Raw genomic sequence first — 27,977 nt, forward strand, 5'->3', positions numbered from 1 at the left:
GAGACTTGCATTAAATAGATGGGTGTGGAGAGCTGAATAAAATCAGTCTTTGAATGAAGAAAGTGTCTACATGTTTCAGATTTTAGTAGGTCTCTTACAACTTATCTTGAGAAACTGAAATTAGAGCACTGCTGATAGACACGAAGCAGATTAAGAGACGATTCCTGGTTCTTTAACTGTTTTCTCCTATCATACCTGGCTGGAGTTGACACAGTGCTCCCCAAAGTACTGTCTTGGATTTTGTAGCTCATACTCTCTAACATCTCCCTCTTCATCCTTGCGTCCCCTTGTCCTATAAAAGGCAGGCTCCATCTTTCCAACTTACCCTCTTTTCTAATTGAGGAAGGAACAGTTATAAAAGTTTGTAAGTAGGATTTCAAACAATGGAAAATCCAGGACAGAATGAGCAATATTATGAGAAGGATACATGCTACTCACTATACAGCACAGATGCTTAGTTGCGGGCAGTCACAACAAAAAGACTGTCAGCAACCAGAGACTGTAATCATGTGTTTGTGAGTTGCGTTTGTGAGTGTGTGTGTGTGTGTGTGTGTGTGTGTGTGTGTATGTATGTATGTATGTATGTTGCCTATTTCCACTGCAGGCCTTGTTGGCCGTAAGCTCACTTTCTGGTTGTGCCTATCTGTGACTCAGCATCCCCACTGTATGGTGAGTAGCAAGTAACCTTTCCATAATATTGTAAGCAGGATTACCCTGGATATGTTGTGTCTGTATGGGAGGGTGTGCCTGTTCAGGTTTTTGAGAATTTCTGTGATTGCCCTGTGTGTGTCAAACTAACTTCTGATTATTTCTATTGCTCTTCTTTGTATATGTTCAGTGTCCTGTGTTAGTCTTTTTGCTGCGAGTTCCACACTGAAGCAGTATTCTAATATGAAACATGCAAATGATTTTTCACAAGTCTCCTTTGTAAACTGACTGCATTTTCATAGTATCATATCGATGAACCAGTCTCCCACAAGCTTTACTTATGATTGAGCCTATTTCGTAATGTCATTTCATATCCCCCAACAAATTGTTACACATGAGTATTTGCAAGAGTTACTGATTCCAGTTAGCACTAATTGATGTTGTACTTGGCACTAATTGATGCTGTACTTGTAGGATACTACTATTCTGAGTATTGTGAAGTACCCTATAATATATTTGTACATTGGAAGTAAGTTGCCAGTTTTTGCACCACTTATCTTACCAAGATTTGCCTAGATATTGGTGCAACTTTTTTTCACGTGGTATTTCGTTATAGATAGCTGCAGCCTCTACAGAAGCTCTCAAGTATATTATAATACTTCTCCTGTGGCTGTGCGTGGGTATTTATTGGACACATACAATGCACACATCTCCTCCCCACCTCCGCACTGCCTATTTCCCCCTCCCCCCCTCTCTCTGACCATCTCAAACTTCCGCATCTCTCTGTCAATATCCTCCACCCCTCTGTCAGTCTCATTACCACCCACCCTCCCCCTCCGGTCCTCATCACCACCCCAAGTCTCCCCATTGCCAATCTCCTCATGCCCCCCCCCCCCCCCCCCCCGACTTCTCACCTCCTCATTGATCCCCACAGTTTGCTTGTCTCCTCATTGACCTCCAGTCTGCCTGTCTCCTCATTGCCCTCCATTTCAAATTTCCTATATCTACGCCCATCCGCACATTTATCCTCTGCAAAACAGGTTAATAAAGCAGGCCAATACTAATGCCACAGCACAGTTTTTGTGAGGGCAGTCAAAGTGGGGCGTAAAAAATCTTGTGTTTACACGTCTCTGCTCCTCTTTAGGGCACACATTCAATCACTTGTACTAGTGAGAGTGAGTCTGCTTCCAAGGTTACAGGCTGTATTCTATCTAGCAAAAAATCATGATGCGTTCTAGCACCTTTTGCATTAACAAATTACTGGCAGAGGTGAAAGAACCAGTAAGTGACAAAAAGTACTAGTTTACAATAGGAAATAATGTTTCAGATTCAGTATTCTCTATTGAGCTCTTAAATAGGGATTTACAGCCATATATTGTAGATTTTAATTGCTTCTCTGCAAAATGTCTTTTTCAAGCTTTGTTGTGTACAGAGACTGTATACGCCGAGTATTTAAAATTGCTGTTTCATCTGATCCACTAGGCAGATGCTGCTGTTCATAACATAGACTTTTTCATAGTTTCAGAGTACTTGTATTTGAATGAATGTCCACCTGAAGTGTTTGTATCATGACAAGGACAAGTGGAATTTGAGGTGTGATGTAAACTCACATGTACTGTTTCACCAATCTATCCTTACAATTGCACATTTAAGAATAATATGTTACAGGTCTGATATTTGAAGTAGATGGTACCCCTTAGCTTGCAAATTTTTATAGAATGTCATAATTTACCACCAACAGCTACTGTTAAAATTTTTTAATTGAAATAGTTCTGATCTGTGGGCCATCATCATGTTCATAAAACATCTACGTTATCATACCAGCCGTCAAATTATAAAATCCAGTGACGAATTCAAGATTATTATTATTTGATGCTACTGATTTTATCAAATAGTATGATGATTTAATGTTTGTTGAACCTGATGATGGTGTGGGCACTGAAACTGCTCATTCCATAATAAATCATGAAGTTCCTCTGAAAGGAACCGTGTCATTAGGTTTGAGGGTGGGCTTTAGATGTTTATTGATAAGTTTCCTATTTAGTCTTTACTTAATGCCTCAGAATTTCACAGATATTTAAAACAAACAAAAAATCACAGGATTTTATCATATGAACTAACAGTTAATGCAACAGCTGCCAAATTTTCCTATCATTGACACTCTTGAGCAGTGCACGTATTACATCTGAGTGAGCTCCTAAGTCATACAGTTTGGTTTATAACTTCAGCAATACTATTTGCAGCTGCTGCCACACCTGCATATTGTTGTGTAACGAGATACAATGTTTTCAATGTTCGTTGTTAATTTTATAGCAGATATTTCATTTCAGTGTAAAATTGACTTGCAAACATACAAATAGAAGTAGAGGGTGGTGGCTCAAAATGGAGTGCAAGATAACACTACACTCAACTTGTTTTTGGAGGAGATAGTTGTCAGTAGGAAAAAAGGGTGCCAGAGGGATCATAATATGATTGCACGTTTTTTTTGTGGGTTGTCAAATGTTACAGCTCTTTTCACACACAAGAAACACTGAAAGTGACATTAACAATAAGAGTAATAATACATCTGATTACTTACTATACAGTTTCCTTATCATGGTTACTGCTGTAGGATTTTCGGAGGCATACAGAAAATACGAGTCACACTTGGTAAAGTTTTTCGTGCAAATGATGTTTATAGCATTGTTTGGAATGTCGTATTTTGTGTGTTGTTTTACATTGTTTTCTACATGCATGGTTTAAAATCCCCTAATCTTTAAGCAAATAAATTACTTATATTCATTGGTTTAGTATGTGTCAGCCTTATTGAGATTTTTATGCATTACATCCTGATTTATGACTGTTGCAAATTGTTAAATGCTTTCCTGGTCTCTCCACATTTTCCTTTGTCTACATAATGTTTCCCTGTTGGACAGTAATTTATTATTTCTGAGACTATTCCAGCTCCTCATTGATGGACCACCCAGTTCAGACTACCTGCTATTTCGCCCTATGCCAATGGCATTACTGAGATGATGTATGGAGAGGCATGGAGTCAACACACTGTTCTGTTAGCCATTGTCAGTTTCACACATCTTGGAGCTGCTACTTTTCACTCGAGTAGCTCCTCAGTTGGCATCACAAGGCTAAGTACACCATATTCCAGTCCTCCCACTGCAGGAAAATGCCTGAAAGTACTAAGAATTGAATGTGGAACTCCGTATAAAGCCTCTCACTCTATGGCCATGGTGCATCAACCTTGATATATTTTCAGTAGGAAAAACAGTTTAGGTTGCACATACAGCACAAGCTTTATTGATGTGTTTCACTTTTTTTTCAGAATTTGAATAAGAACTGTGGGTAACACATTAGTCATAAATAGTCAAAATTTTGGTGTTCGCCTTTGGTGAAGGCATGCAGCTGTCCTCAGATAGGGCCACACTTCCAATCTTGACACAGATATTTGTGTACAAAACATAGTGACAGTGAATAAAGACTGTGTGTGCCTACTCTACATGAGACTGGCAGGCAAGATGCTGCCGTCACAGTGGACAGAAGCTCTTCTAGGCGGCATTTACATCTTTGAAAGTGCAGTAAATAAGAATAAAGTAAAACATACAGGGATAGTTAATGTCCAAGCAAATGAAAAATAGGTTTGAAATAGGTGATAAAAGTAAAACAGATGTAAGAACAATTAAAGAAGAGACAAAGTATATAAAACACTGCACCATCTGTTGGCATCAAAAGTAAGAACAAGAAGTTCATAAGAAGTACATGGACATAATGGATTGCTTACATTAACCTGGTGGTGCATGAATTTCACTGCAGTGGACAGCTTTTAATGGTCAATTCTCTGGTGGTTTCAATGAGTCATGAGGCTGCAAATGCATGCAGGACACAACACCAGTAGGGAGTGCCCACTGCAGTGAACTGTGTGAATTTTCAGCCTTAGGACTGATTGAAAATGCCAAAGAAGCAACCATTAACAGCTGTCCACAGTAGTGGACACTATGCGCCACAGGGTTAAAGACAAAATGGATATGAAAAAATTTCATTAGCCAAATGGATATAGGATATAGAAATAAATTAACATTTTTATGAGGAGAATTATACCAGCTTTCAGTTATACTCATTGAAAAATTATCATGTAATCTCAAAATATCTGACTCTTGCTAGTCAGGTGGTCATTAAGACTTACATATTTAGCTACAGGAGTGCTTCATTCTCCAATTCCTACAACGAAGTCAATTTTTTGCTCTTGGGTGGTTGATGCAAAATTTGGAGTGACACTAATACAATTTCTGCATAGCTGCTAGCTTTTAATTGCTCAGTGAATGAAGAATTGTTACTGCCCTACATTAATTTAAAAATGATGGAATGAGAGAATTTGTCTTCCCATACCTGCTCATGACAAGATTCAGTGTCACTGTAAATAATGAGCAACCATGTTTTTTTCCCCTCCTATTGGAACTACATTTAACCAGTTAACTAGCACTTGCGAGATCCATACATTCAAAGGATTGTTTGACTGATTTTCCTGTGATATTGTGGTGTCAGTCAAAAGGCTTTAAAAGTGCACAGAAATTATTTCTAAGCTAAACTTTTTAGTTTCATGAAAATGATTCTGCTTTCAAATACTGTAACATTATCTAGTAATAGAAAATTGGGGCTTTTCTGACAAGGCATTGTTTCCTGTATGTAGCTGCATAAGCAATAATAAAAATAATTACTAGAATGGTCTAAGGACTAGAAGGAAGGGTGAGGAAGAGCTTTAATTAATGGCTATAGTCGTGGTGAATATTTTTTGATGAGTTAACATTGAGTGATATACATAAACTCGAATCTGGACATCTGTGTTTTGTAGGCAGTGTACTACAAAATTCACCTCTGTGCACACCTTATTGTGGTTCTGATCTTCAAAATGGCATCAGTTACTCTCACGTTTTTGTAATGGTTGTACCGGAGAGTGGGGAGTTCCAAAAGCTGTGGGCAAATATTAAAAAAATTTAACAAAGTGAAGAAATTGCGGGAAGCATTTGTCGAATTAAGGGTTTTTACACAGTGTTCTAATGTGCTATTGTGGCATATGAATCATTAAGATAATTTTTTTATTAAAATTGAGAAGTTATAGTCCAATGTAAGAGGAGAGGCTGGGGGGAGGGGGGGAGGAGGGTGGATGGAGGAAGGAGAGATTCTCCCAGTTTTCTTTCTGTTTGAAAATGACATATTTTGCCTTTCAAGGTCGTAGGCTGTTCTTTGATACCCCCGCCCCCTCCACCCTTTTCCTTCTACAGTATTGGAGAAATATGTCACTGAATGTTATAAAGACAAGTATCAATGCAGCAAAAGAGTATTGATGACAAAATTATTGAGAAGTTAAAAACTGTTTGTCAGAATAGTTTTTAAAACAAGCCATCTATTGTATCATGTCAGTAATGAAATGGTTCTGTTCTGTATTGTTTGTGTAAAAGGTCTGCAGTTAAATTCATGTTGTGCAACAGCTGCTGTTAGATGATATAATTATTGTTTATAAGAAACACAACTTTTAGTAACTGTGGTAAAATACTTTTTTTAAATACACATCTGCATTAGGTTAAAACTGAAATTTTTATTTGGTACTTTGAAATTACTGCTAATTAAGCATCACTTGGAACAGGAAGAGTCAGTAGTGGTAACTTAAGGGAATAAGGAAAATATGTTCACAGTATCCCTAATTTTCTTTTAAAAACTGACCAACAGTTTAATCAGAAGGTCAATTATGTGCAGGGAAAGAATTTTTCTTCAGAGATGTTTATATTCTGCTCTAGTGCATTCAGCATTTTTTCTTTGTATGTACCAAATGAAAGTGTGGCATCTTATCAAATGTAAACATTATTAGTAACTATGAATGTTTCATATTTTAGTGTAGAAATGGTACATACAGCTGTACCTGTCAGGAGTTGATAACAAAGAAATAATGTGATGCTTCACTGTCTGATGAAATATCGCTGTACTGATTTTTCTCTGTGGTACTGAAGCCACACACTTCGGAAGTGCTAGGTGAGATGAAGTTACATAGAGAATAACTCGTGGAATAATAGAACTGTGGAATCATCGACAAGCGCATAAACAAGCAGTCTGAAAACTTTGCTAGCTTTGTGGAGAATAATTTTTTGAGCTAGGGGACGGGCGCACGTGCACGTGCACACACTAAACGGCTACATTGTGCTGGCTAAATACGAGGTCTGTTCATAATTTCGTGCCAATAGTGTGTTAAAACGAAATTTTGTTGGCATCCCTGCATATGCCTGTGTTTAATGTGTGATTGCCAGAAGTTTCATTGTTGTACATCTGCTATGAAAGAAGGCAGCAGATGCTTGGGGGGGGGGGGGGGGGGGTATGTAGAAGTGCATGCGAAATGAATGCGACATGGATATCAGCGAGTTTGTGCAGTGCACGATGATAGGGGAGAGTGAATTGTTACAGTTTAATAGAACAGAGGACGGGAAGAGTGCAGGGAAGAAGCTGTGTATGCAAGATGAGTAGAGCTGTGGTCCTGGGGCAGGTGGAGGCAGGTGTGAGGTAAGGGCTAATGGAGATTGAGGTCAGGAGGATTATGGGACCAAAGGCTATGTCACAAGAACAGCATAGTTCAGAGAAGTTGTTGTTGGAGAGAAGTATCCAAACGGGGTGCATTATGGCAGCAGCTATTGAAATTGAGTCTGTTTTGCTTTGTGGCATGTTCTGCCATTGGGGAAACAATGATATCAGCAGATCATATCAATATTCTTTCATCATAGATTTTAGTCCTACTCCTTAACCTTTCTACTTCCTTCAATGCTTCTTCAATATACAGTATAGCAGGAAGACTGCATCCTTATGAAACACCCCTTTCAATCCGAGCACTTCTCAGCTGTTCTTCTGTATTTATTACTACTTCTTTGTTGTTGTACATTTTTTATCTTATTGGTATATTGTTGTATAAAAATTTCTACACTTTTTCCAGTGGCCATTTCACCTGATCTGTTGAGTTCCTCCTTTCGTTACTCAAGATATCTCTGCAATTTCCTTCCTTGTACCAATATTTGTCTGTCCAGCCTCTGTGATTGCCTCCTTTAGGAATGTCCAATTCCTCTTAAACTGAACTGCTTATTGTGTTAATAACGTCACAGTATCTGTGGCCTTAGAACTTCAAACAGCCATAATTTTTACTTTTTTACACACAGATTCTTCCTGACAATTCTCTTGCAGTTTACATAAAGCTCCTCATATGCTTGCATAACTATTATACAGCCTCAAGCACAAATATATTGAAGCACAGTGCATGTCAGAAAGCTATATCTGACAGAAGTGAACGATGTGTTTAGTTGTACGTTATGGTCTTGTGAAATGTGGTGGTGTGTATTTAGTAGGAGGGTGGCCCAAATATAGTGTCCTTCATTGAAAATATATAAGCCCTTGTTTTGCAGTAGTTCATTTCTGCTCTAGTGTGATCATTTGAGAGTCTGGTATTTCTTTTATAACGCTTTGCTCTGAAATTCTTGTTAGCAAATTCTATAGATATCAGTAAGATTTACCTTTCATAGATTACAATAAATTAAGTGGCTGCAAACCTGCATTGTAGCTACCTGCTTCCATAGCTTTCTATTAAGCCATGGGGAAACACTTCAGAGGATTTTTGGATTAGATTGTCAAGAATCATCCCAAATTTCTTCCTGGAACAGACTATTTTGATACTTATTTTTGAACAGACATTTTCTCTGCCTAATTTAAATTTTTTGTATAGTAGCTATCCTTTGTCATGTCTGTTCCATAATTAACGTAACCTCAGACAGAAAATCTGTACATAATATTCTCAAGGTGCCACATGCAAAAGTCCTCAATGACTGCTGCATCGAGGTGAAGGTATAAAAGATCAGACTAACATTTTCAGTCCAAGTTTGATGATTAACTTTGTCGTATATATGTGTGATGTCTGTTCCGTCAGACAGATCTGACAGAAAAAACACACACACACACACACACACACACACACACACACACACACACACACACGCGCGCGCGCGCGGAAGTTCCTTCTTTGGCAGCATTTAGTAATTTATCACTTTGTTCAGTTTAATGCAACTAGTTCCAAAATTTAAGAAAAATGCATTTTTAATTTCATCTTGTCACTGAGTGTGTTTTCATGAGAAATTGTACTTAACTGTGTTCATAGTTAACAATAATAGAATGCATTCTGCGATGGAGGTATGGAAATGAAAAAATGCCTGACATGTTTGTAATAGATGTATTTATGGTATAGTAAATTGCTAATTAAAAAAAATTATAAACAATAGTTCTTTACTGTGAGTATTGATAATTACATAATGAGTTTTAAGTTTAAAATTGGAGATGGAAGCAACATAAATGTGTGGGATTTTAAAAATGAGTTGAGTTCTTAAAGGTTCTCTTTCATTCATCTTTAGGAGTTGGTTAGCTTTCTAAATAATACACTTGTTCATATTTTGCAGTGACATTATTACGTAAATAAATGAAGTCATTATTTAGACCATGTTTGTAAGCTACACTATGTGATCAAAAGTATCCAGACACCTGGCTTAAAAGTTCGTGGTGTCCAGTAGTGCTGGAATTCATTATGGTGTTGCCCCACCCTTAGCCTTGATTACAGCTTCCACTCTCGCAGGCATACGTTCAATCAGGTGCTCGAAGGTTTCTTGGAGAATGGCAGCCCATTCTTCACAGAGTGCTGCACTGAGGAGAGGTATCGATTTAGGTAGGTGAGGCCTGGCATGAAGTTGGCATTCCAAAACATTCCAAAGGTGTTCTATAGGATTCAGGTCGAGACTCTGTGCAGGCCAGTCCATTACAGGGATGTTATTGTCATGTAACCACTCCGCCACAGGCTGTGCATTATGAACAGGTGCTTGACTGTGTTGAAAGATGCAGTCACCATCCCCGAATTGCTCTTCAACAGTGGGAAGCAAGAAGGTGCTTAAAACATCAATGTAGGCATGTGCTGTGATAGTGCCATGTAACACAACAAGGGGTGCAAGCCCCCTCCATGTAAATCACGGCCACATCATAACACCTCTGCCTTTGAATTTTACTGTTGGCACTACACATGCTGGCAGATGACGTTTACCAGACATTCGCCATACCCACATCCTGTCATCGGCTCGCTGCATTGTGTACCATGATTTGTCTCTCCACAGTTTTTTCCACTGTTCAATCGTCCAATGTTCACGCTCCTTACACCAAGCGAGGCGTCATTTGGTATTTACCGGACTGATGTGTGGCTTATGAGCAGCTGCTCGACCGTGAAATAAAAGTTTTCTCACCTCCCGCTTAACTGTCATAGTACTTGCAATGGATCCTGAGGCAGTTTGAGATTCCTGTGTGATGGCATAGATAGATGTCTGCCTATTACACATTACGACCCTCTTCAACTGTTGGCGGTCTCTGTCAGTCAACACATGATGTCAGCCTGTATACTTTTGTGCTATACGCATCCGTTCACATTTCCACTCACCATCACATCGGAAACAGTGGGCCAAAGGATGTTTAGGAGTATGGAAATCTCTCCTATAGACATATGGCACAAGTGACACCCAATCACTTGACCACATTCGAAGTCCGTGAGTTCCGCAGAGTGCCCCATTCTGCTATCTCATGATGTCTAATGACTACTGAGGTCGCTGATATTGAGTACCTGGCAGTAGGTGGGAACACAATGCACCTAATATGAAAAACGTATGTTTTTGAGGGTGTCTGTATACTTTTGATCACATAGTGGATGTATGTTATATTACAATAGAAACACCTTTATCTCCATAATTTTGAAAAATGAGAATTATGTTAAAATAAAAAAAATTAAACCTTTTTGTGGTATACTACTCGTGTACATTTATTATGTTCATAAATTTTGAAAAGGAATGGTGGAAAATTAAAATGGACTGCAATTTGTGTGGTTGTGAGATGAGCTGTTTATTTCCTTCCCCCTTGTATCCCATTATTTGATTTTGATAATGGAGACTACAGAAAACACCAACTCCCTTTTTGTTAAGAAGCAAAGTGAATGACCTTAGCTGCAACTGAATTACTCTTATGGACACAATTTATTTTTCATAGCTGCACAGAGAAATTATGATCCTGACACATTTCATCTAGGCTACAGTTTTGTACTCTTTTTTTTTTTTTTTTTTTTTTTTTAAAAAAAGCTATACTATATGACAAAATTTGACTGGGTTGAGGATTTCTTGGAAGTTAGAACACAGCACATTCTCAGATGGAGCATCCTTGACAGAAATAGAAGTAACTGCAAGGTAGTCGCAGGATGTTTATTGGGACCCTTATACATGACATGTATTAATAACATGCAGACAATATTAATCGCCACCTCAGGTTTTTTTGTTGGCTAGCAGATATCAGAAATGATATACTGTCTGAAAAAAGCTACAGAAATATCAATCAAATCTTGATACAATTCCCAGGAGGTGCAAAGATTGGTAACTTGTTTTACATTTACAGAAACGTGAAATTGCACATCTTGCAGAACAAAATAAACACAGTATCCTCAAAGTACAATACTGATTCACAGTTGAATTAATTCAGCTGATGCAAAAATCTGGATGTAACAGTCCGTAGGGATAGTAGATGCAATGATCACATAGGCTCAGTTGTGGCTAGAAAAGATGGCAGACTTCAGTTCATTGGCAGGATACAAGAAATATTCAGTCTACAACCAAGACTTCGGACAAGTCGCTTGGGTGTTCCATGTTGAACTATGGCTTAAATGGTTGGGAGCCATACCACATACAACGAACTGGACATACTTAACATGGGCAAAGGAGGGTGGCACGAGTGGTTGTAGACTGTTTGACTCACAGGTGAGTGTCACAGAAATCTTGAAAGATGTGAATTGGCACTCTTGAAAAATAGATGAAGTTATCCCACTAAAGTGGACTCGCAAAATTTCAAGGCCCAGTATTGAGTGAAGAATCTAGAGGTAGTCCTCAAGACTGATTGGAGGCTGCTCTCCATGCTGCTCCATCCTGTGCAATCCTCATCATCTCCAAATAACTACTGCAACATACATCTTCCTGAATCTGCATATTGTATTCAACTCTTGGTCTCCCTCTGTGATTTTTTACACCCCCCCCCCCCCCCCCACACACACACACACACTTTCCTCCAGTACTAAATTGGTGATCCCTTGATGTCTCAGTGTCTGTCAAACGATTCCTTTTTTGGTCAAATTGTCAGAAATTTCTTGTCTCCCCAATTATCTTCAGTTCTTCCTGATTAGTTATGTGATCAACCAATCTAATCTTCAACATTCTTCTGTAGCACTACATTTCGAAAGCTTCTATTCTCTCTTTGTCTAAACTGTTTATCATCCATGTTTCCCTTCCATACATGGCTACACTCCAGACAAAGACCTTCAGAAAAGACTTCCTAACACTGAAATCTATATTCAGTGTTAACAAATTCCTCTTCACAAATGCTTTCCTTGCCATACCAGTGTACATTTTATATCCTCTCTACTTTGGCTATCATCAGTTATTTTGCTATCCAAATAAGTAAATTCATCTAATACTTTAAATGTCTCTGTATCCTAATCTGATTCCCTTAGCATCACCTGATTTAAATCAAATACATCCCATTGCTCTTGTTTTGCTTTTCTTAATGTGCATCTTATATCCTCCTTTCAAAACACTATCCATTCCATTCAGCTGTCCTTTGTTTGCATATTATGTACAGAGGTGAGCCAAAACATTATGACCACTACCCATCCCAAGGTGGAATACCTTCTTGTGGTGTTGCGGGCACATGATGCAGTAAGGAAAGAATGTTAGCAGAAGAGAGACAAATGGACAGTCATTATAGCGAAGATATGGGCCGCAAATGTGGAAATCCACTGATAAGTGGTTTTTACAAAGGGCACATTGTTATGGTGCTGCAGCTGGAAATGAGAATCTCTGAAACGGCGAAGCTGGTTGCCTGTTGGTGTACTGCTGTAGGCTGTATGGTGTTGGACAACCACATCTCTTCACAAAACAGAGGCCAGAGGATCACACATTGTGTAATTTAGGATAGACAGAAATCTGTGGCGTGATGACAGACTATAGGCTGGTGCATGCACAAGTGTTTCGGAGCACACCGTTCAAATGCCATCCACATCACACAACCTCTACGTGTTTCTATGTTGACCCAATGACCTCATCAGTTGTAATTGCATTGGGTACAGCATCACTGAGTTTTCAGTGTGGATCAATAGAAACATGTCATCTGTCAAATGAATCCCATTTCTTGTTAAACCAGTTCGATGGTTTGCTTCTTACACGGTGTCATCCAGGTGAATGGCTGCATGAAACATGCACCATGCCACAGATGCAGGCCAGTGAGGGCAGTATTATGCTACGGAGTACATTGAGTTGGGCTTCCATGAGATCTGTGGTGGTGATCGAAGGCTTCATGATAGCAGTGAACTGCGTCGCTTCATGCTTGAAGTATCCCCCTACAGTGATGACATCTTCCAGCAGGGTAACCATATTGCAAGGTCAGAATTGTGCTACATTGGTTTGGGGAAGGGGGGGGGGGGGGGGGCATTACAGTGAACTCACGTTGATGTCTTGGCCAGCAAATGTGCCTAATCTACAGGGTTATTACAAATGATTGAAGCGATTTCACAGCTCTACAATAACTTTATTATTTGAGATATTTTCACAATGCTTTGCACACACATACAAAAACTCAAAAAGTTTTTTTAGGCATTCACAAATGTTCGATATGTGCCCCTTTAGTGATTCGGCAGACATCAAGCCGATAATCAAGTTCCTCCCACACTCGGCGCAGCATGTCCCTGTCAATGAGTTCGAAAGCATCGTTGATGCGAGCTCGCAGTTCTGGCACGTTTCTTGGTAGAGGAGGTTTAAGCACTGAATCTTTCACATAACCCCACAGAAAGAAATCGCATGGGGTTAAGTCGGGAGAGCGTGGAGGCCATGACATGAATTGCTGATCATGATCTCCACCACGACCGATCCATCGGTTTTCCAATCTCCTGTTTAAGAAATGCCGAACATCATGATGGAAGTGCAGTGGAGCATCATCCTGTTGAAAGATGAAGTCGGCGCTGTCGGTCTCCAGTTGTGGTATGAGCCAATTTTCCAGCATGTCCAGATACACGTGTCCTGTAACGTTTTTTCGCAGAAGAAAAAGGGGCCGTAAACTTTAAACCATGAGATTGCACAAAACACGTTAACTTTTGGTGAATTGCGAATTTGCTGCACGACTGTGTGAGGATTCTCTACCGCCCAGATTCGCACATTGTGTCTGTTCACTTCACCATTAAGAAAAAATGTTGCTTCATCACTGCAAACAAGTTTCGCACTGAACGCATCCTCTTCCATGAGCTGTTGCAACTGCGCCGAAAATTCAAAGTGTTTGACTTTGTCATTGGGTGTCAGGGCTTGTAGCAATTGTAAACGGTAAGGCTTCTGCTTTAGCCTTTTCTGTAAGATTTTCCAAACCGTCGGCTGTGGTACGTTTAGCTCCCTGCTTGCTTTATTCGTCGACTTCCGCGGGCTACGCGTGAAACTTGCCCGCACGCGTTCAACCGTTTCTTCGCTCACTGCAGGCCGACCCGTTGATTTCCTCTTACAGAGGCATCCAGAAGCTTTAAACTGAGCATACCATCGCCGAATGGAGTTAGCAGTTGGTGGATCTTTGTTGAACTTCGTCCTAAAGTGTCGTTGCACTGTTATGAGTGACTGATGTGAGTGCATTTCAAGCACGACATACGCTTTCTCGGCTCCTGTCACCATTTTGTCTCACTGCGCTCTTGAGCGCTCTGGCGGCAGAAACCTGATGTGCGGCTTCAGCCGAACAAAACTTTATTAGTTTTTCTACGTATCTGTAGTGTGTCGTGACCAAATGTCAATGAATGGAGCTACAGTGAATTTATGAAATCGCTTCAGTCATTTGTAATAGCCCTGTATATCCAATGGAACACACATCATTCACCAGCTGTTACCGTAAATCACCATCCTGCAATTTGTGGGAATTGCTTGAGGTGGTCATAATGTTTTGGCTCATCGATGTATGTAGATATAGATGAGCCTTGAGCCTAGTTGTCTTAGCAGGATAACAGTAAATGCCAGGTTTTTACTACTGTATTTTGGGGCCTTGAGACAGTCGCTGTCCTACTGCTGATCTAACAATACAGTGTCCATTGTGTCAACCTTTGTAGCAGTTTTGGATTGGTGTGTAAACTCAAGTTTTTTTTGCCTGATAAATTTCATGTTTTCCTCCTCATTCTTCACAAACAGTTAAGTTACAGCAGATAAATCCAGGAATGAAGATTGTCCACTGTAGACATTCAACATGACATCTACATCTGCATATGTACTCCAACTGCCACCGTACAGTGCATGGTAGATGGTACCCTGTACCACTACTAGTCATTTCCTTTGCTCTTCCACTTGCAAATAGAGCAAGGGAAAAACACTATTTGCCTTTGTATGAGCCCTAATTTCTTGTGTCTTAGCATTGCAGTCCTTACACGAAATGTATGTTGGTACTACTAGAACAATTCTGCAGTCAGTTTCAAATACTAATTCTCTAAATTTTCACAAGTGTGTTCCTTGAAAAGCATTTCACTGTTCCCCCACTTTAGCTTAGGAAGCATCACCGTAACACTTGTGTGTTGTTTGAACCTACTGATCTCCAGTCTAGCAGCCTGCCCCAGAATTGCTTCGATGTCTTCCTTAATCTGTCCTGGTATGCATCCCAAACACGAGAGCAGGTCTCAAGAATAAGTTGCAGTAGTATCCTATATGCAGTCTCCTGTACAAATGAACCACACTTTCACAAAATTCTTCTGATAAACCAAAGATGACCATTTGCCTTCCCTACCACAGTCCTGAAATGCTAATTCCATTTCATATCACTTTGCAGTGTTACGCCCAGATATTTAGATGATGTGACCGTGTCAAGCAGGACACTGTTAGTGCTGTAACTGTAGTAGTGTTTTTCGTACTCAGCCATATTAACTTACATTTATCTACATTTATAGCTAGCTGCTAGTCATCAAACCAACCAGAAATTTTGTCTGTCGTCGTGTATCCTTCTACAGTTGCTCAATTTCAACACTGTCCCATACATCACAGTATCATCAACAAACAACTGCAGACTGCTGCTGACCCCGTTTGCGAAATCATTTACGTATGTGGAGAATAATAGTGGTCGTATCACGCTTCTCTGGGTCAATCCAGGGGATGCACTTGTCTCTGTTAAACACTCACCCTCAAGGACAACATACTGGGTTCTGTTACTTAAGAAGTCTTTGAGCCACTCGCATATCTAGGAACCTATTCCATATGCTTGTTCCTCTGTTAAGTCTTTTGCCCTTCATCAATAGTTCACAGTATATCGTGCGAGAAGAAGGCAAGCTGAGTTTCACATGAGCAGTACTTTATAATATAATGCTGATTTGTGGACATAAGCTTCTCAGTCTCAAGAAAATTTATTATATTTGAACTGAGAATATGGATTCTGCAGGAAACTGATGTTAGAGGTATTGGTCTGTAATTTTCTGGGTCTATTCTTTTACCCTTTTTATTTACAGGATTCCCCTGCATATTCTTCCAGTTGCTTGGGATTTTGCCCCCTGCAGTTTCTTACAGTCACTTTGGGACTTTGCACTGGGTGGTGCTGGATGAGAGGTTTACGATAAAATGTGAGCTAAGTAAGGGGCCAATGCCGTAGAGTACCCTTTGAAAAACCAAATTGGGATTCCATCCAGACCAGGTGAATTATTTCTTTTCAACTTTTTCAGTTGTTTCTCTACACCAGCGATGCTTATTACTATGTCATCCCCATAGGAGTCTGGTTGATTGTGAAACAATGGTGCATTTGTATTGTTGACAAGCGTGAATGATTTCTTAAACACGAAATTTAAAACTTCGCCTTTTGTTATGGTATCTTCAACTGCCACACCAGACTGGTCAACAAGTGACTGGATGGAAGCCTTAGCCTTGCTTAGTGATTTTATGTCGGACTAGAATTTGTCGTGTTCATGGGCATATCTTTTGCTAAGGTATGATTGCGGTAGCTGTTGTCTGCTTCACGCTTTAAGATCTTTTCACAGGTGCATGAATCTCTGCTAGCCTTTTCTGTTGTCATTTGCATGTTCTCTTTTGAACCAAGATTGCAATGGCCTTTGCTCCTTCGGCATTTTCCGAATTTCATTGTTCAACCATGGTGGGACTTTTTTGTCCTTAATCCACTTACTAGACCACAATTTATAATCTGTTTAAACTTTGCCCACAATTCCTCTATGTCCATCCTACTGGAACTAAGTGATGTCAGTTCATTTTCTAAGTGAGGTGCTAACAACTGCTTATCTGCTCTTTTTAGCAGAAATCCTTTTCTAGTCTTCTTGACTGGTAGATTAACTTTTGTAATGATAGTTGCTGTAATGACACTAGCATCTCTAACCCTCGTCTCTCTACTGATGCTGTCTTGTGCGAATCTTTCTCTCTGTTGCCAAGTAAGACCAGTGTGTAACTTGCATACAAATTTTACAGTAATTATAAAGCAACAACTTATCACTAACTGTGGACACTACACAGTATTAGGCTATTTGTATCAAGGCACAGTGTGATGATGGAATGGATCACCACTTGGAAAATCATTGTCTGTGGTCTGATACAGAATGGTAAAAGACAGAAGTGTGCCTCTGAAACTTCTGTTTACTGAATTTGAGTGTGATTGTTACAGCATTTGATTATATTATTATGCCTTGTGATTTGGTGTTGGTGGCTGAATTGTTTTGTAAGTAAAACCACAAGGAACTAATTGATAGTTTGTGCAAGAAGTGTTTTTGAAAGAAAAATGGAGAACTTTCAGTGTATTGTTCTCAAGCATTCGGATGTTCTTCATAGTATTCGCTACGAAAGTTGCAAGAATATTTAAAAAAAAATCCTGCTACAGTAATTTATTTCTTTTGTATGTTGTTTTATAATGCTCTGAACTAATGTTGGGAACTGAGAGCACTTCTTGAACTAGTTGATGTCTCATCTCTAAATATGCATCCTACTTACCTCACAGTTGTGCAGCATATGGAGAACGACAAGACGCTTTGAATTTTTATTCATTGTGGCAGCAGACTGTCACATATATGTGGACGTCTATTCATGAAGAATCATAGTAGCAAGCTGGACCGCCATACAGTGTTCAAGGGGGAAAGTCGGTTATTTCTTTTGAGGCTGAGTACTTAACTGATCGCTCGCCCAACTCCTGGATTGATACCTGTTGCTCCAGTTGTTCTGCTGTGAGAAATTGTTGCAGCAAGAGTTTACCCAGCCTCATTGAGATATAGTGAGAATATTGACACTAAATTAAGAGCTGTAGAACATTTATTTTTGTCTACTGAACGTTATAGTTTCAGTGCATAACGATGGCTAACCAGAAGAAATTTTGAACCTTAAAATATTCAACAAACACCCCTGGAAATAAAATGTTATAATGGGTGCCAGTGTTTTTCATACTGCAGAAAACTTCCAGATACTAATGTAGACTTGTATTGTTTTCAGTAAAAAATGCATTACTAGTGTGAAATGCATGCTGTTCATCTTTGTGTTTATTTTACGTAACTTCAAGAATTAAAAATTAAAGACAAAAAGGTCCATTCACGAGAAGAGTATTATTCAACTTCATCCATCCATCCATCCATCCATCCATCTAAGTATCTGATATAGAAATTTCCATAGTTATGCAATGAAAATCAACACAGTAAATATTTTTTCTGAAGCTAAATCCAAAAAGAGATCTGTCATATGTAAAATTGAAGCAGTGTCTGTGCACGTCGAGGCAGGTGAACAAACGACTTCTCAAACTTTAGAGGGACCTTTCATAACTCTAACATATGATATGATTTACTTACAAGCTCAAGTGCAATATCTTTATTTTCTCATGGTGTATTTTGAGTTTCTAAAAAAAATCAATTATTGTTCTTGAAAAGATGGATAAATATGTCCAACCATACTGTGAATATTGATAAATCAAAATGCAGACGCATTATTGCCATAAAATAAGAATCTCATTAAAGGTAGTTCACTGGCAGTGGTTTTCAGTGTCTGCTTTGGAGCCAAACGTAATGCAATGTAATTACAATGAAATCACTACATTTAGCTGCAGACAGGTGGTGATATATGTCAACGTAGACAGTAAAAAATGTGTGCCCCGACCGGGACTCAAACCTGGGATCTCCTGCTTACATGGCAAATAGTAAAAAATGTGTGCCCCGACCGGGACTCAAACCTGGGATCTCCTGCTTACATGGCAGATGCTCTACCCATCTGAGCCACCGAGGACACAGAGGATAGTGTGACTGCAGGGACTTATCTCCAGCACACCTCCTGTGAGACTCACATTCCCAAATTATTGTACTGCACTATATTAATAGTGCCCCTGCCCATTATACTTATTACTCGTGGATTTTTGCATCTGCATAGAAAAAGACGGTCAAATCTTCATATATAATGCAATGTTTCAGGCTAGTGGAATGTGTAATAGTTCATGTGTGTGCCTTTTGGGTGATATGCCACCAGTGATTTCTTGAGAGCAATGTAGTGTTGCTTTGTGGCCCACGTGGCATTTGAGCAAAGAGAGAAGACAGTAGTTTCTGTTTAACATTTATATTGGCTCACCATTTTTCACTTTTATTTTTAAAAATTCCAAAGTTCATTACATAAGCAGGTTATCACTAGTGGCTAGTTTTTTTAACAATTTTTTTGACTCACCAGCACACACTGAAATGCCATTCATGACAGTTTTCCTTGACAATTGATGGGGAATGAACTCTTGAACATTTATTCCTACTGTGGATATTGCATTTAAAATCCAAGCAATTGGACCATACCATAATACCAGCTGTATGGTTGCAAATTTATTATTATTTTTTTCAACATTTGTAGCCTCCAAGCAAACCTGTGCAAGTTGTTGTTAACAATCTCCCTGAAGGTTGTGAACAGAATCTTATACGAAATCGCCTGAGGCGACTCTCGGATAACTGTGGTGGAAAAATTGCTGCTATCAACAAGACAACAGCCACAATTCGCTTTCCTAATGCTGACACTGCTAACAGGTATGTTATAATCACAAGTAGTACCTTATTTCACAACAGTGGTTTTTGTCTCAAAATTTGATATATAATGATTGATGTGATGTGTCTCCATTAAAATTTTGGATGGATGACAAATACAATGAAGAAATTTTGCATATCAAGGGAAAAGATTTTCTAAACATATCATTTGGTCCTAGCATGTAAAAATGAAAACTCTGACAATATTAGTTAGGAATTTGTTTCTACCTTTCCGAACACTTTTTTTTAACTTGTGGGCTTTAAAGATATTTTATCCATATTCAGTAAGATCATCATTTGACTCAGATATAATTTTATGTGAACAGAAATTAAAATTTTGCACTGTTTTTGGATTCAATCACACTTCCAGTATGCTAATATATAGACTTTATTTTACTATGAGAATGATAGTTTTGGTATCTTATTGGAATTGAGGGGAAAATGCCAAGAAAGATGGAAAGAACTAAGTATATAAGTAATATCTTTGAACTGAAATGTCCTAGTATAATAGATCTAAATCAAAGATAATGTTGTTGAGTGTAAAGCATAGATCCACTGACTGAAAAGGACATACCTATGTGTGTTTTCCTTGTGTTGTTCATGCAGAAGCAGTTAAATGCACCCTAGGATTGTGTGTGTGTTTATGTGAGGTCTGTTGCTATAGTGAAACCATAGGAGCAGTTTCTTAGTTGAAATCTTTTGCTATGCTTCTGGTTTAGTAAATACAAATAATTATATTTAGCAGTACTTTGAAATGTGAGGTGAGTGATTTGATTTAATATTTTATTTTCCTTACATGTTTCAGTGGATTTTGTTGTAATGGAAAAAGAGATAAAGGTTGTCTTTGTGCTTTGTGAAATTATAATAGTTTAGATTAGACTACTTGTTATTAAATTTTCAGGGCCCAGAAACGGATGGATGGAGAAGATGTGTATGGAAATAAGATACATGTGACTTGTTCAGATATAGGAGAAGCAAGAGATTCTTCACCAATCAAAACTCAGACAGGTAACTTCTGAGTTAGTTGTTTTACTATTATGCATCTATTTATATTTTTCTGTGAAATACTGTTTTATAATTATTTCCGTTTCCTGCAAATAATTTGTCTGGTCTAGTTCTCATAATGATTTCTCTATGGTTGAATTAACAACTTTTGTATAAATTATTACTATGTATTTCCCAAAAGTAAACTTGATAATTTATGGAAACAAGTGGTATTATGTAGTGACAGGACAGAATTTTCCAGTTCTGTTAGTAGTGTAATTTTAATATGGCTTGTAATTAGTGTAATGCTACAGCCATCTGATGTACTGGAACATTGTCTCGTAGCTCGAAACACAAGACAGGTGGCAAGTAAAGAATCTGGAATACAAGGTACCATGTCATCACTTTACTATAAACAAGGGCCAAGGCAGCCATCTGTAGTGTATAACTCTGTACCTACAAGTCTTAACTTGATGGGAGGAAGTTCCTTATTTAATCGTGCATCTGTGCTGCAGCAAAATGGAAACCATCAGTTGCCAGTTCACGCTACAGGTATGCTTTTTTTTCATTTGTAGAATCAATCTTGCTACACTAATAGAACTTAGTCCGTGTGATGTTAAATGTGTAAACAAATTAAATCCTAGAAATTAGGAGTATCAGACAAAACTTAATTTTCAACAAATCTAAGTTCATCGGTGTGCATTTTGTGATCATGAAAGGATCGTTAAATGAGAGTAATTTCCTTTCTCAAGTATAGCAGTTTTAAAACTGTATATAAGCAGGTGGTTTTTTTTAAGTAAATGAGATTATAAACAGTGGGTTCAGAATTCCTGAGACAGCATTGTAGGACTAAACATGAAAAGCCAGATGCAATTTTTGAGCAAGCTCCTGTCGCATAAAATGGCTGCAAATGAGAAATGTTTAAAAACTTTTATTGTATGAACACTTTCTCCCCCCCCCCCCCTCCCCTTGTAATTTTACTTGCTGGAAATGGGTTTTAATGTTTAGAGGTTGAAAAGTCAATATTTAAATGACATTTCTCTCTACATGATAACCATCTCAGGTTTCAGAAAGCATGCTCTAGACTAAGTCTGCAGCAATTATGGTAGTACTGAACTACAGGTATTGTGTAAAACATGATCACTGTTTGAAAAAAAATCAGAGTTTTTATAATCTACTGCTACATTAGATGCTAGAGAGCTTGGGACTATACTATCTGACTTAACAGTAGACAAATTGTTTTTGACAACAGGATTGAAATATAAACAACAGTTTACAAGATCAGGGAGACTCACATGGAATCTTGGTTGAGCATAGTACCATAACATTTCATGGGGTCAGGAGGAATATTCAACACTGGTCATTGGCTTTGACCAGTGACATATTAATGGCTGTTGTGATTTCACCTTTTGGTACATATTTTCCTAGTTTGGACGCTTGTTGGAAGCAAACAAATATGGATACAAAAAGACTAAACCATAGCTTAGCCCATTAAAAAAAATTGTCACTAATATGATATAGTTGCCATGTTGTTTGAGATGTTGGTTGTTTTTTAGGTCACTGATCAAAGCAGTTGACTAGCATTGAATATTCCTCTTTGTCTGTTTTATGAATGATGTTCTGACAATGAGTGGAGACTCAAAACAAGTAGTGACTTGTTTTACTTAATAATAAAGTAAATGTAGCATAGTAGTTTGTGTTTTGTCACTCTGTCATTAGCATAGTAAAACTAAAATTTGTGTGATTATGCACACACAAGAAAATTCATGACAGAATCTTGAACATTAGGAAATTGAACTGAATTTTTTTGATCCTGTTAGAATTCTCAGTCTACAGTCAATGGGCTTATAATATAGGACACATTAAAAACAGAAAACATTAATATTAACTTGCTTCTTAAGGAGGAACCATTTTGATGACTCTCCATCTTCACTGATCATGATGGACAGTACTGTCAGTCAGTAGGGTATCTTTTGTCCTCCATCTCTGTATTGTGGATGTGTAGACTTGCATTTGTAATCCATTTCGAACTATCTTTTGTGGCATTATTGTTTTACGATGTATATATGTATAAAGACATAAGTTGAGATACCTAGATTTTTGAAGCAGTTTCTGCATTTTTCAGAAGTCCTTAAAATGATCTTAACAACTTATTTTACATGAACGCTGTTTTTTGATTGTCAGTTTTCGCACACAGTCACTTCATATTGCGAGTACGGTTCAAAGAGCCAATGGTATATGTGCACAGAAGCTGGTTGCCTGTGTTTTGTGATAGCTGCTTTATTATAAATGTGACAACTGAATTTTTTTATTACAAAATTTATGAACTGTTCACTTCTCAGTTCATTATCCACAGTAATACCCAAGAATACAGTGGATTTTACTCTGTCCACCTTTATATCATCCACCTCTAAACCCATAAGCACAGTCTTCTTTGTTTTTAACCAGTGCACACCTAGTCTTTCTTAGGTTTTAAAATCAGTTTGTTTTCCATGAGCAATTGAGCTGTGATGTTTGCAGGAATATATCATCTTCTCTAAAGTTGTTCCACATTGTTTTAATTGATCAGTATTGTTATGTCGTCTGCATACATGAAATGGTTTGCAGTAAGTACATCCTGAGAGTAATTCTAAGTAATAGTAATTTTATCATGAGCATATGTGTGAGGAAAACTTATTTAGTCTATGAAACATTTTCATCTTATCCATTCAGAGCCAGTCCTATACACTGTTTGCAGGATGATATCATTACAGATTAACTGAAATACTGAGATGTTTTTATGTGCCTCGTACTTTCATTGTTTGGTCCATTAATTTTGTTGAAGTTATTGATTACTTCTGATCATGCATCAGCGCCTTGACTTGAGAAGACCTGCTGTAGGCAGTATGTTATGAGATGACATGCTGCAGACAATGTCGTCTCATATGCAGACTGCAGTCTTCTGTTACCAAAGCAAATGATACATGATCTCTTAACTGTCCCATAATTCCTTCATTTTGATTCCCTACTGATTTTTCCTTTATTATGTAAAACACTTTCTTTTGCATTTAACATATTGCTGAATGTTATTTTGAACTTTGTGTGTGTGTGTGTGTGTGTGTGTGTGTGTGTGTGTGTGTGTGTGTGTGTGTGTGTGTGTGTGTGTGTGTCCATGTTCAGAAAGTGAAGATTGCCCTTTGCTTCAGATTTTTTTTATTGTACTGTTCCGAAAGTAAAATTTCAGGAACTTCATTTCCTAGCAACTAGTACTGGGCTACAAATATTGTACTAAACAGTATATTCTAAACTTGCATTAGTCAACTAGTATCTTTTCCAGTTTGCCCATCTTCTATAATTGACAACGAACTTGACCATATTAATCACTATTTTGATTCTTCATTCTCATGCTGGGGGCAAACCAGCGTATCTGAGGAGAAAAACCATGTTTCAAAAAGCACCCGGCATCCAGCACACATTGGTCTTTCGATTATTCATATGATTTTCAAATGCATCCTTGTTGGTTTTTGAACATTTTTGAACACATTCTAAGTTGGTTTCTGAATGAATCGTAAGTTGTCTTTTGAATGTGTGCATAGCATGTGTGATATCTCTGCCAGGGAATCCCCGTCCCATCTAGAAATACTTTCCTGCAGACAAAAGGGGATGGGGCTATACAAGCTGAATGGGATAAAGTCGAATGGGTGAATGCCGCTCACTGTTTGTTTATGTGGTTGACTGTGTTTGTGAATGATCAGCTTTGTTATAATTACTAGATTCAGATTACCAGAGTGGAAATAAAAGAGAAACAGGAATAACAAGTAAGAAAGATTATATATAATCTTCAGTGTACCCAAGAAAATGAAATTTTGATGTAAAATTTTTGACCAGATCACTACACTAGTAAGGGCCAGTTGTACAGTCCCTGCTAGCAGCTGCAGCCAAGTTCTATTCTGGGAGTAGCGTGGAAAATGTGGTGTACACACACGTAATAACACTTAACTGTAGAATAAATGTGGGATAACTAAACCGGTGATTCTGGCAGGATCAGTGAAATTAACCAGAGAATAAGCTATGACACTGGCAGAATTATAGAATTAGTCATGATAAGATTGTTTGTTAGAATGAGGGAGACAAAGAAATGGGGACATCACACAAATTATGGAAGAATGACAATTCCAAACTTATATAAAAATTTTGTACTAGTGCTTTTTGATCTCATGCTTGAGAAGCTGGAGTGTATGAATGAAATGTGAAAGTACTTGCTAACATAAAACTTTTTGCTTGCAGTAGGCCTAATAGGCATTTGACATTGGTACTTCGTGAATTATATTCTGTCGTGCTATAAAAATGACCATTTGTGCCAAAACAGTCTTATTTGGTGTGTTACAGTTGCTGCAATATTAGACAGGCTGTTTTATCTAGCAGACAGTGGCAAAATAGACTTAATCAGATCAAGAGATCACACCAGTCTTGGGTACTATTTGTTTTAACAGGTTTCTCAGTATTAGACAACAACATTTAGATTGTTCATGTAGCAAAACGTTTGACGAAGTTTGATAATAGATCCTTTCACAGAAAGGAAAGCACGTCATGTAAAGTTGTAGCAAGATTAGAGAGGAAAAAATGCTATGACCTAAGGATAGAAGGAAAGTGTACTGTCTAGCTTGTCTGTTGTCTTTACTGGTTTTATGTATCCTATTATTTAATTTTGTCACAGAAAACATCAAGCTATTAGCTAATAGGCAATAAAGAGTGCATATTTTTTGAAGAGTTCTTGTTCTCCTGATTACAAATAATCCCATCCAGTATTAATTGTGAGCTTCTTTAAAAAAGAGGCAGGATGTCAAACTGGCCGACTGGGAGCAGGAGAGGCACCACATGTTTAAATTTCTGCTGTCCTGAATATAGTTTGATGGCATCCATTACAAAATACACATACTTGAATTCCACAGAGTGAAATAGTGATGTGGATAGAAGAATACTGTGTGAAGAGGCATAGCACTGCACTTTGGCACAGTTAGGACCAAATAAGATGTCTTAAATTTCCTGGAACATATGTTCTTTATGTATCAGACTCTTCACAAAGATATGTGCCGCAAAATGAACATATTTGAAAAGTCATATTTTTAGATTCTTGGTGTCCTCGCTCGAGGAAAGCGGGTTAGCCACTATAAAGTATTGCCCGGTTCGGGAATATCGTAGATCTGGAGCTGATGCACAGAGCAGTCTGAGTTTGAGTGGGGAGGAGGGTAACCTCCACGTGATGTGCATTTATGTTTAGTGATTTTGATGTTTCCTCTTCATTTATTGCTCTCAGGTCAAATGAAAACAGAACGGATTTCTGTGGCCGGGAGCTATCGAGGTAATTAAAATACACTCACATAATTATGGAAGGCTAAAATATGTTATTAGTTTGAGACCTTATTTTATTTCCACTTTTCTGATGGTTAAGCATTAATCTACTTGCAGAACAATGTTATTTTTGTCAGTTTGTTAAAGAAATTTGGCTTTTGTTAATCTTTTCTACTGAGGCAGTCAATTTATTTGAAATGAAGGGTTTAATTCCACAATGTTGGCTAGTTTCAACTGTTTGCTGCATTTCAAGTGCACGTTTTAATCTTCTAGCACATATGGCATTATGCCATAATAAAGAACCAAATATGAGATAATACAATACTGGTACTCTAAAAAAAATTACTTCCCAAAAACCACACTAAAAAGCTTAATATCAGATTGAGGCCTACTTCATTAGAATCTGGACATGCAGATGTGCACTTTAAGCGAAATTATGCATATTAGTATAGTTCACGAAATTCCACTGCTGTTGGATGATCTTCTGATGTCTTGTTGCTTTTTGACATAATGTAAGTTCTTTCAACGTTTGACACCTGCGATCTTCCGGGCTTCCTACATCGTCGTAGCTGCACAAGCGCGGTGATGCCTGTTATCTGACGCTCTGTTGCAACTACTTGAAATGAATCCATTTCTAACAGGTTGCGGGAAAATATTGCAAATGGTGGTTTGAAAAGCATCATTTTCAAAGTACATTTCCATTTACACAAGATGAAATATGTGCAAGAATGTACAATGAATATTACAGAGCGTTTGACGCTCATTTAAGTCAGCTCTCTGAGGATAAGCCATTTAGAAGAATTTTGAGCCCAGAATATCACATTTATGTCGTTACTAAAAATTTTACAGTCAGAGTTGAGTGTTGTATCTTAAAGTGTAACACAGGCAAAAAAGATCAACATTTTATGTGAAAGCTTACCTTCTCTTGCAGCCTATTAACCTATGGGTAGTGGGGAGTGGGTGTGGTAATTACGAAAATAATCACTCGCACTGCCATCACTTAGTATGAATACTTTTATTCTCGCAGCATATACACAATGCTTGTAGCATAGAGTGCGTACTAAAGAGAACTGATCTTGTTGTTGTTGTTGTTGTTGTTGTTGTTGTTGTTGTTGTCTTCAGTCCTGAGACTGGTTTGATGCAGCTCTCCATGCTACTCGATCCTGTGCAAGCTTCTTCATCTCCCAGTACTTACTGCAATCTGCTTAGTTTATTCATCTCTTGGTCTCCCTCTACGATTTTTACACTCCACGCTGCCCTGCAATGCTAAATTTGTGATCCCTTGATGCCTCAGAACATGTTCTACCAACCGGTCCCTTCTTCTTGTCAAGTTGTGCCACAAACTCCTCTTCTCCCCAATTCTATTCAATACCTCCTCCTTAGTTATGTGATCTACCCATCTAATCTTCAGCATTCTTCTGTAGCACCATATTCCGAAAGCTTCTATTAGCTTCTTGTCGAAATTATTTATCATCCACATTTCACTTCCATACATGGCTACACTCCATACAAATACTTTCAGAAACGACTTCCTGACACCTATATCTATACTCGGTGTTAACAAATTTCTCTTCTTCAGAAACGCTTTTCTTGCCATTGCCAGCCTACATTTTATGTCCTCTCTACTTCGACCATCATCAGTTATTTTGCTCCCCAAATAGCAAAACTCCTTTACTACTGTAAGTGCCTCATTTCCTAATCTAATTCCCTCAGCATCAACCGACTTAGCTTGACTACATTCCATTATCCTCGTTTTGCTTTTGTTGATGTTCATCTTATACCCTCCTTTTAAGACACTGTCCATTCTGTTCAACTGCTCTTCCAAGTCCTTTGCTGTCTGACAGAATTAAAATGTCATCGGCAAACCTCAATGTTTTTATTTCTTCTCCATGGATTTTAATACCTACTC

At 38.2% G+C, this 27,977-nt stretch overlaps 1 protein-coding gene across 1 annotated transcript in view; it reads left to right on the plus strand.

Annotated features, from left to right (window-relative positions):
- Window positions 1-27,977, plus strand: part of LOC126162977 (meiosis regulator and mRNA stability factor 1) — a 231,384-nt gene that overhangs the window by 47,422 nt on the left and 155,985 nt on the right. The window contains exons 7-9 of the mRNA XM_049919825.1: window positions 19,587-19,756; window positions 20,655-20,761; window positions 21,083-21,289. Coding sequence (XP_049775782.1) covers window positions 19,587-19,756; window positions 20,655-20,761; window positions 21,083-21,289 — 484 coding nt within the window. The remainder of the gene's footprint in view (window positions 1-19,586; window positions 19,757-20,654; window positions 20,762-21,082; window positions 21,290-27,977) is intronic.

Source organism: Schistocerca cancellata, chromosome 2 (assembly GCF_023864275.1).
Source record: "Schistocerca cancellata isolate TAMUIC-IGC-003103 chromosome 2, iqSchCanc2.1, whole genome shotgun sequence".
Classification (NCBI taxonomy): domain Eukaryota; kingdom Metazoa; phylum Arthropoda; class Insecta; order Orthoptera; family Acrididae; genus Schistocerca; species Schistocerca cancellata.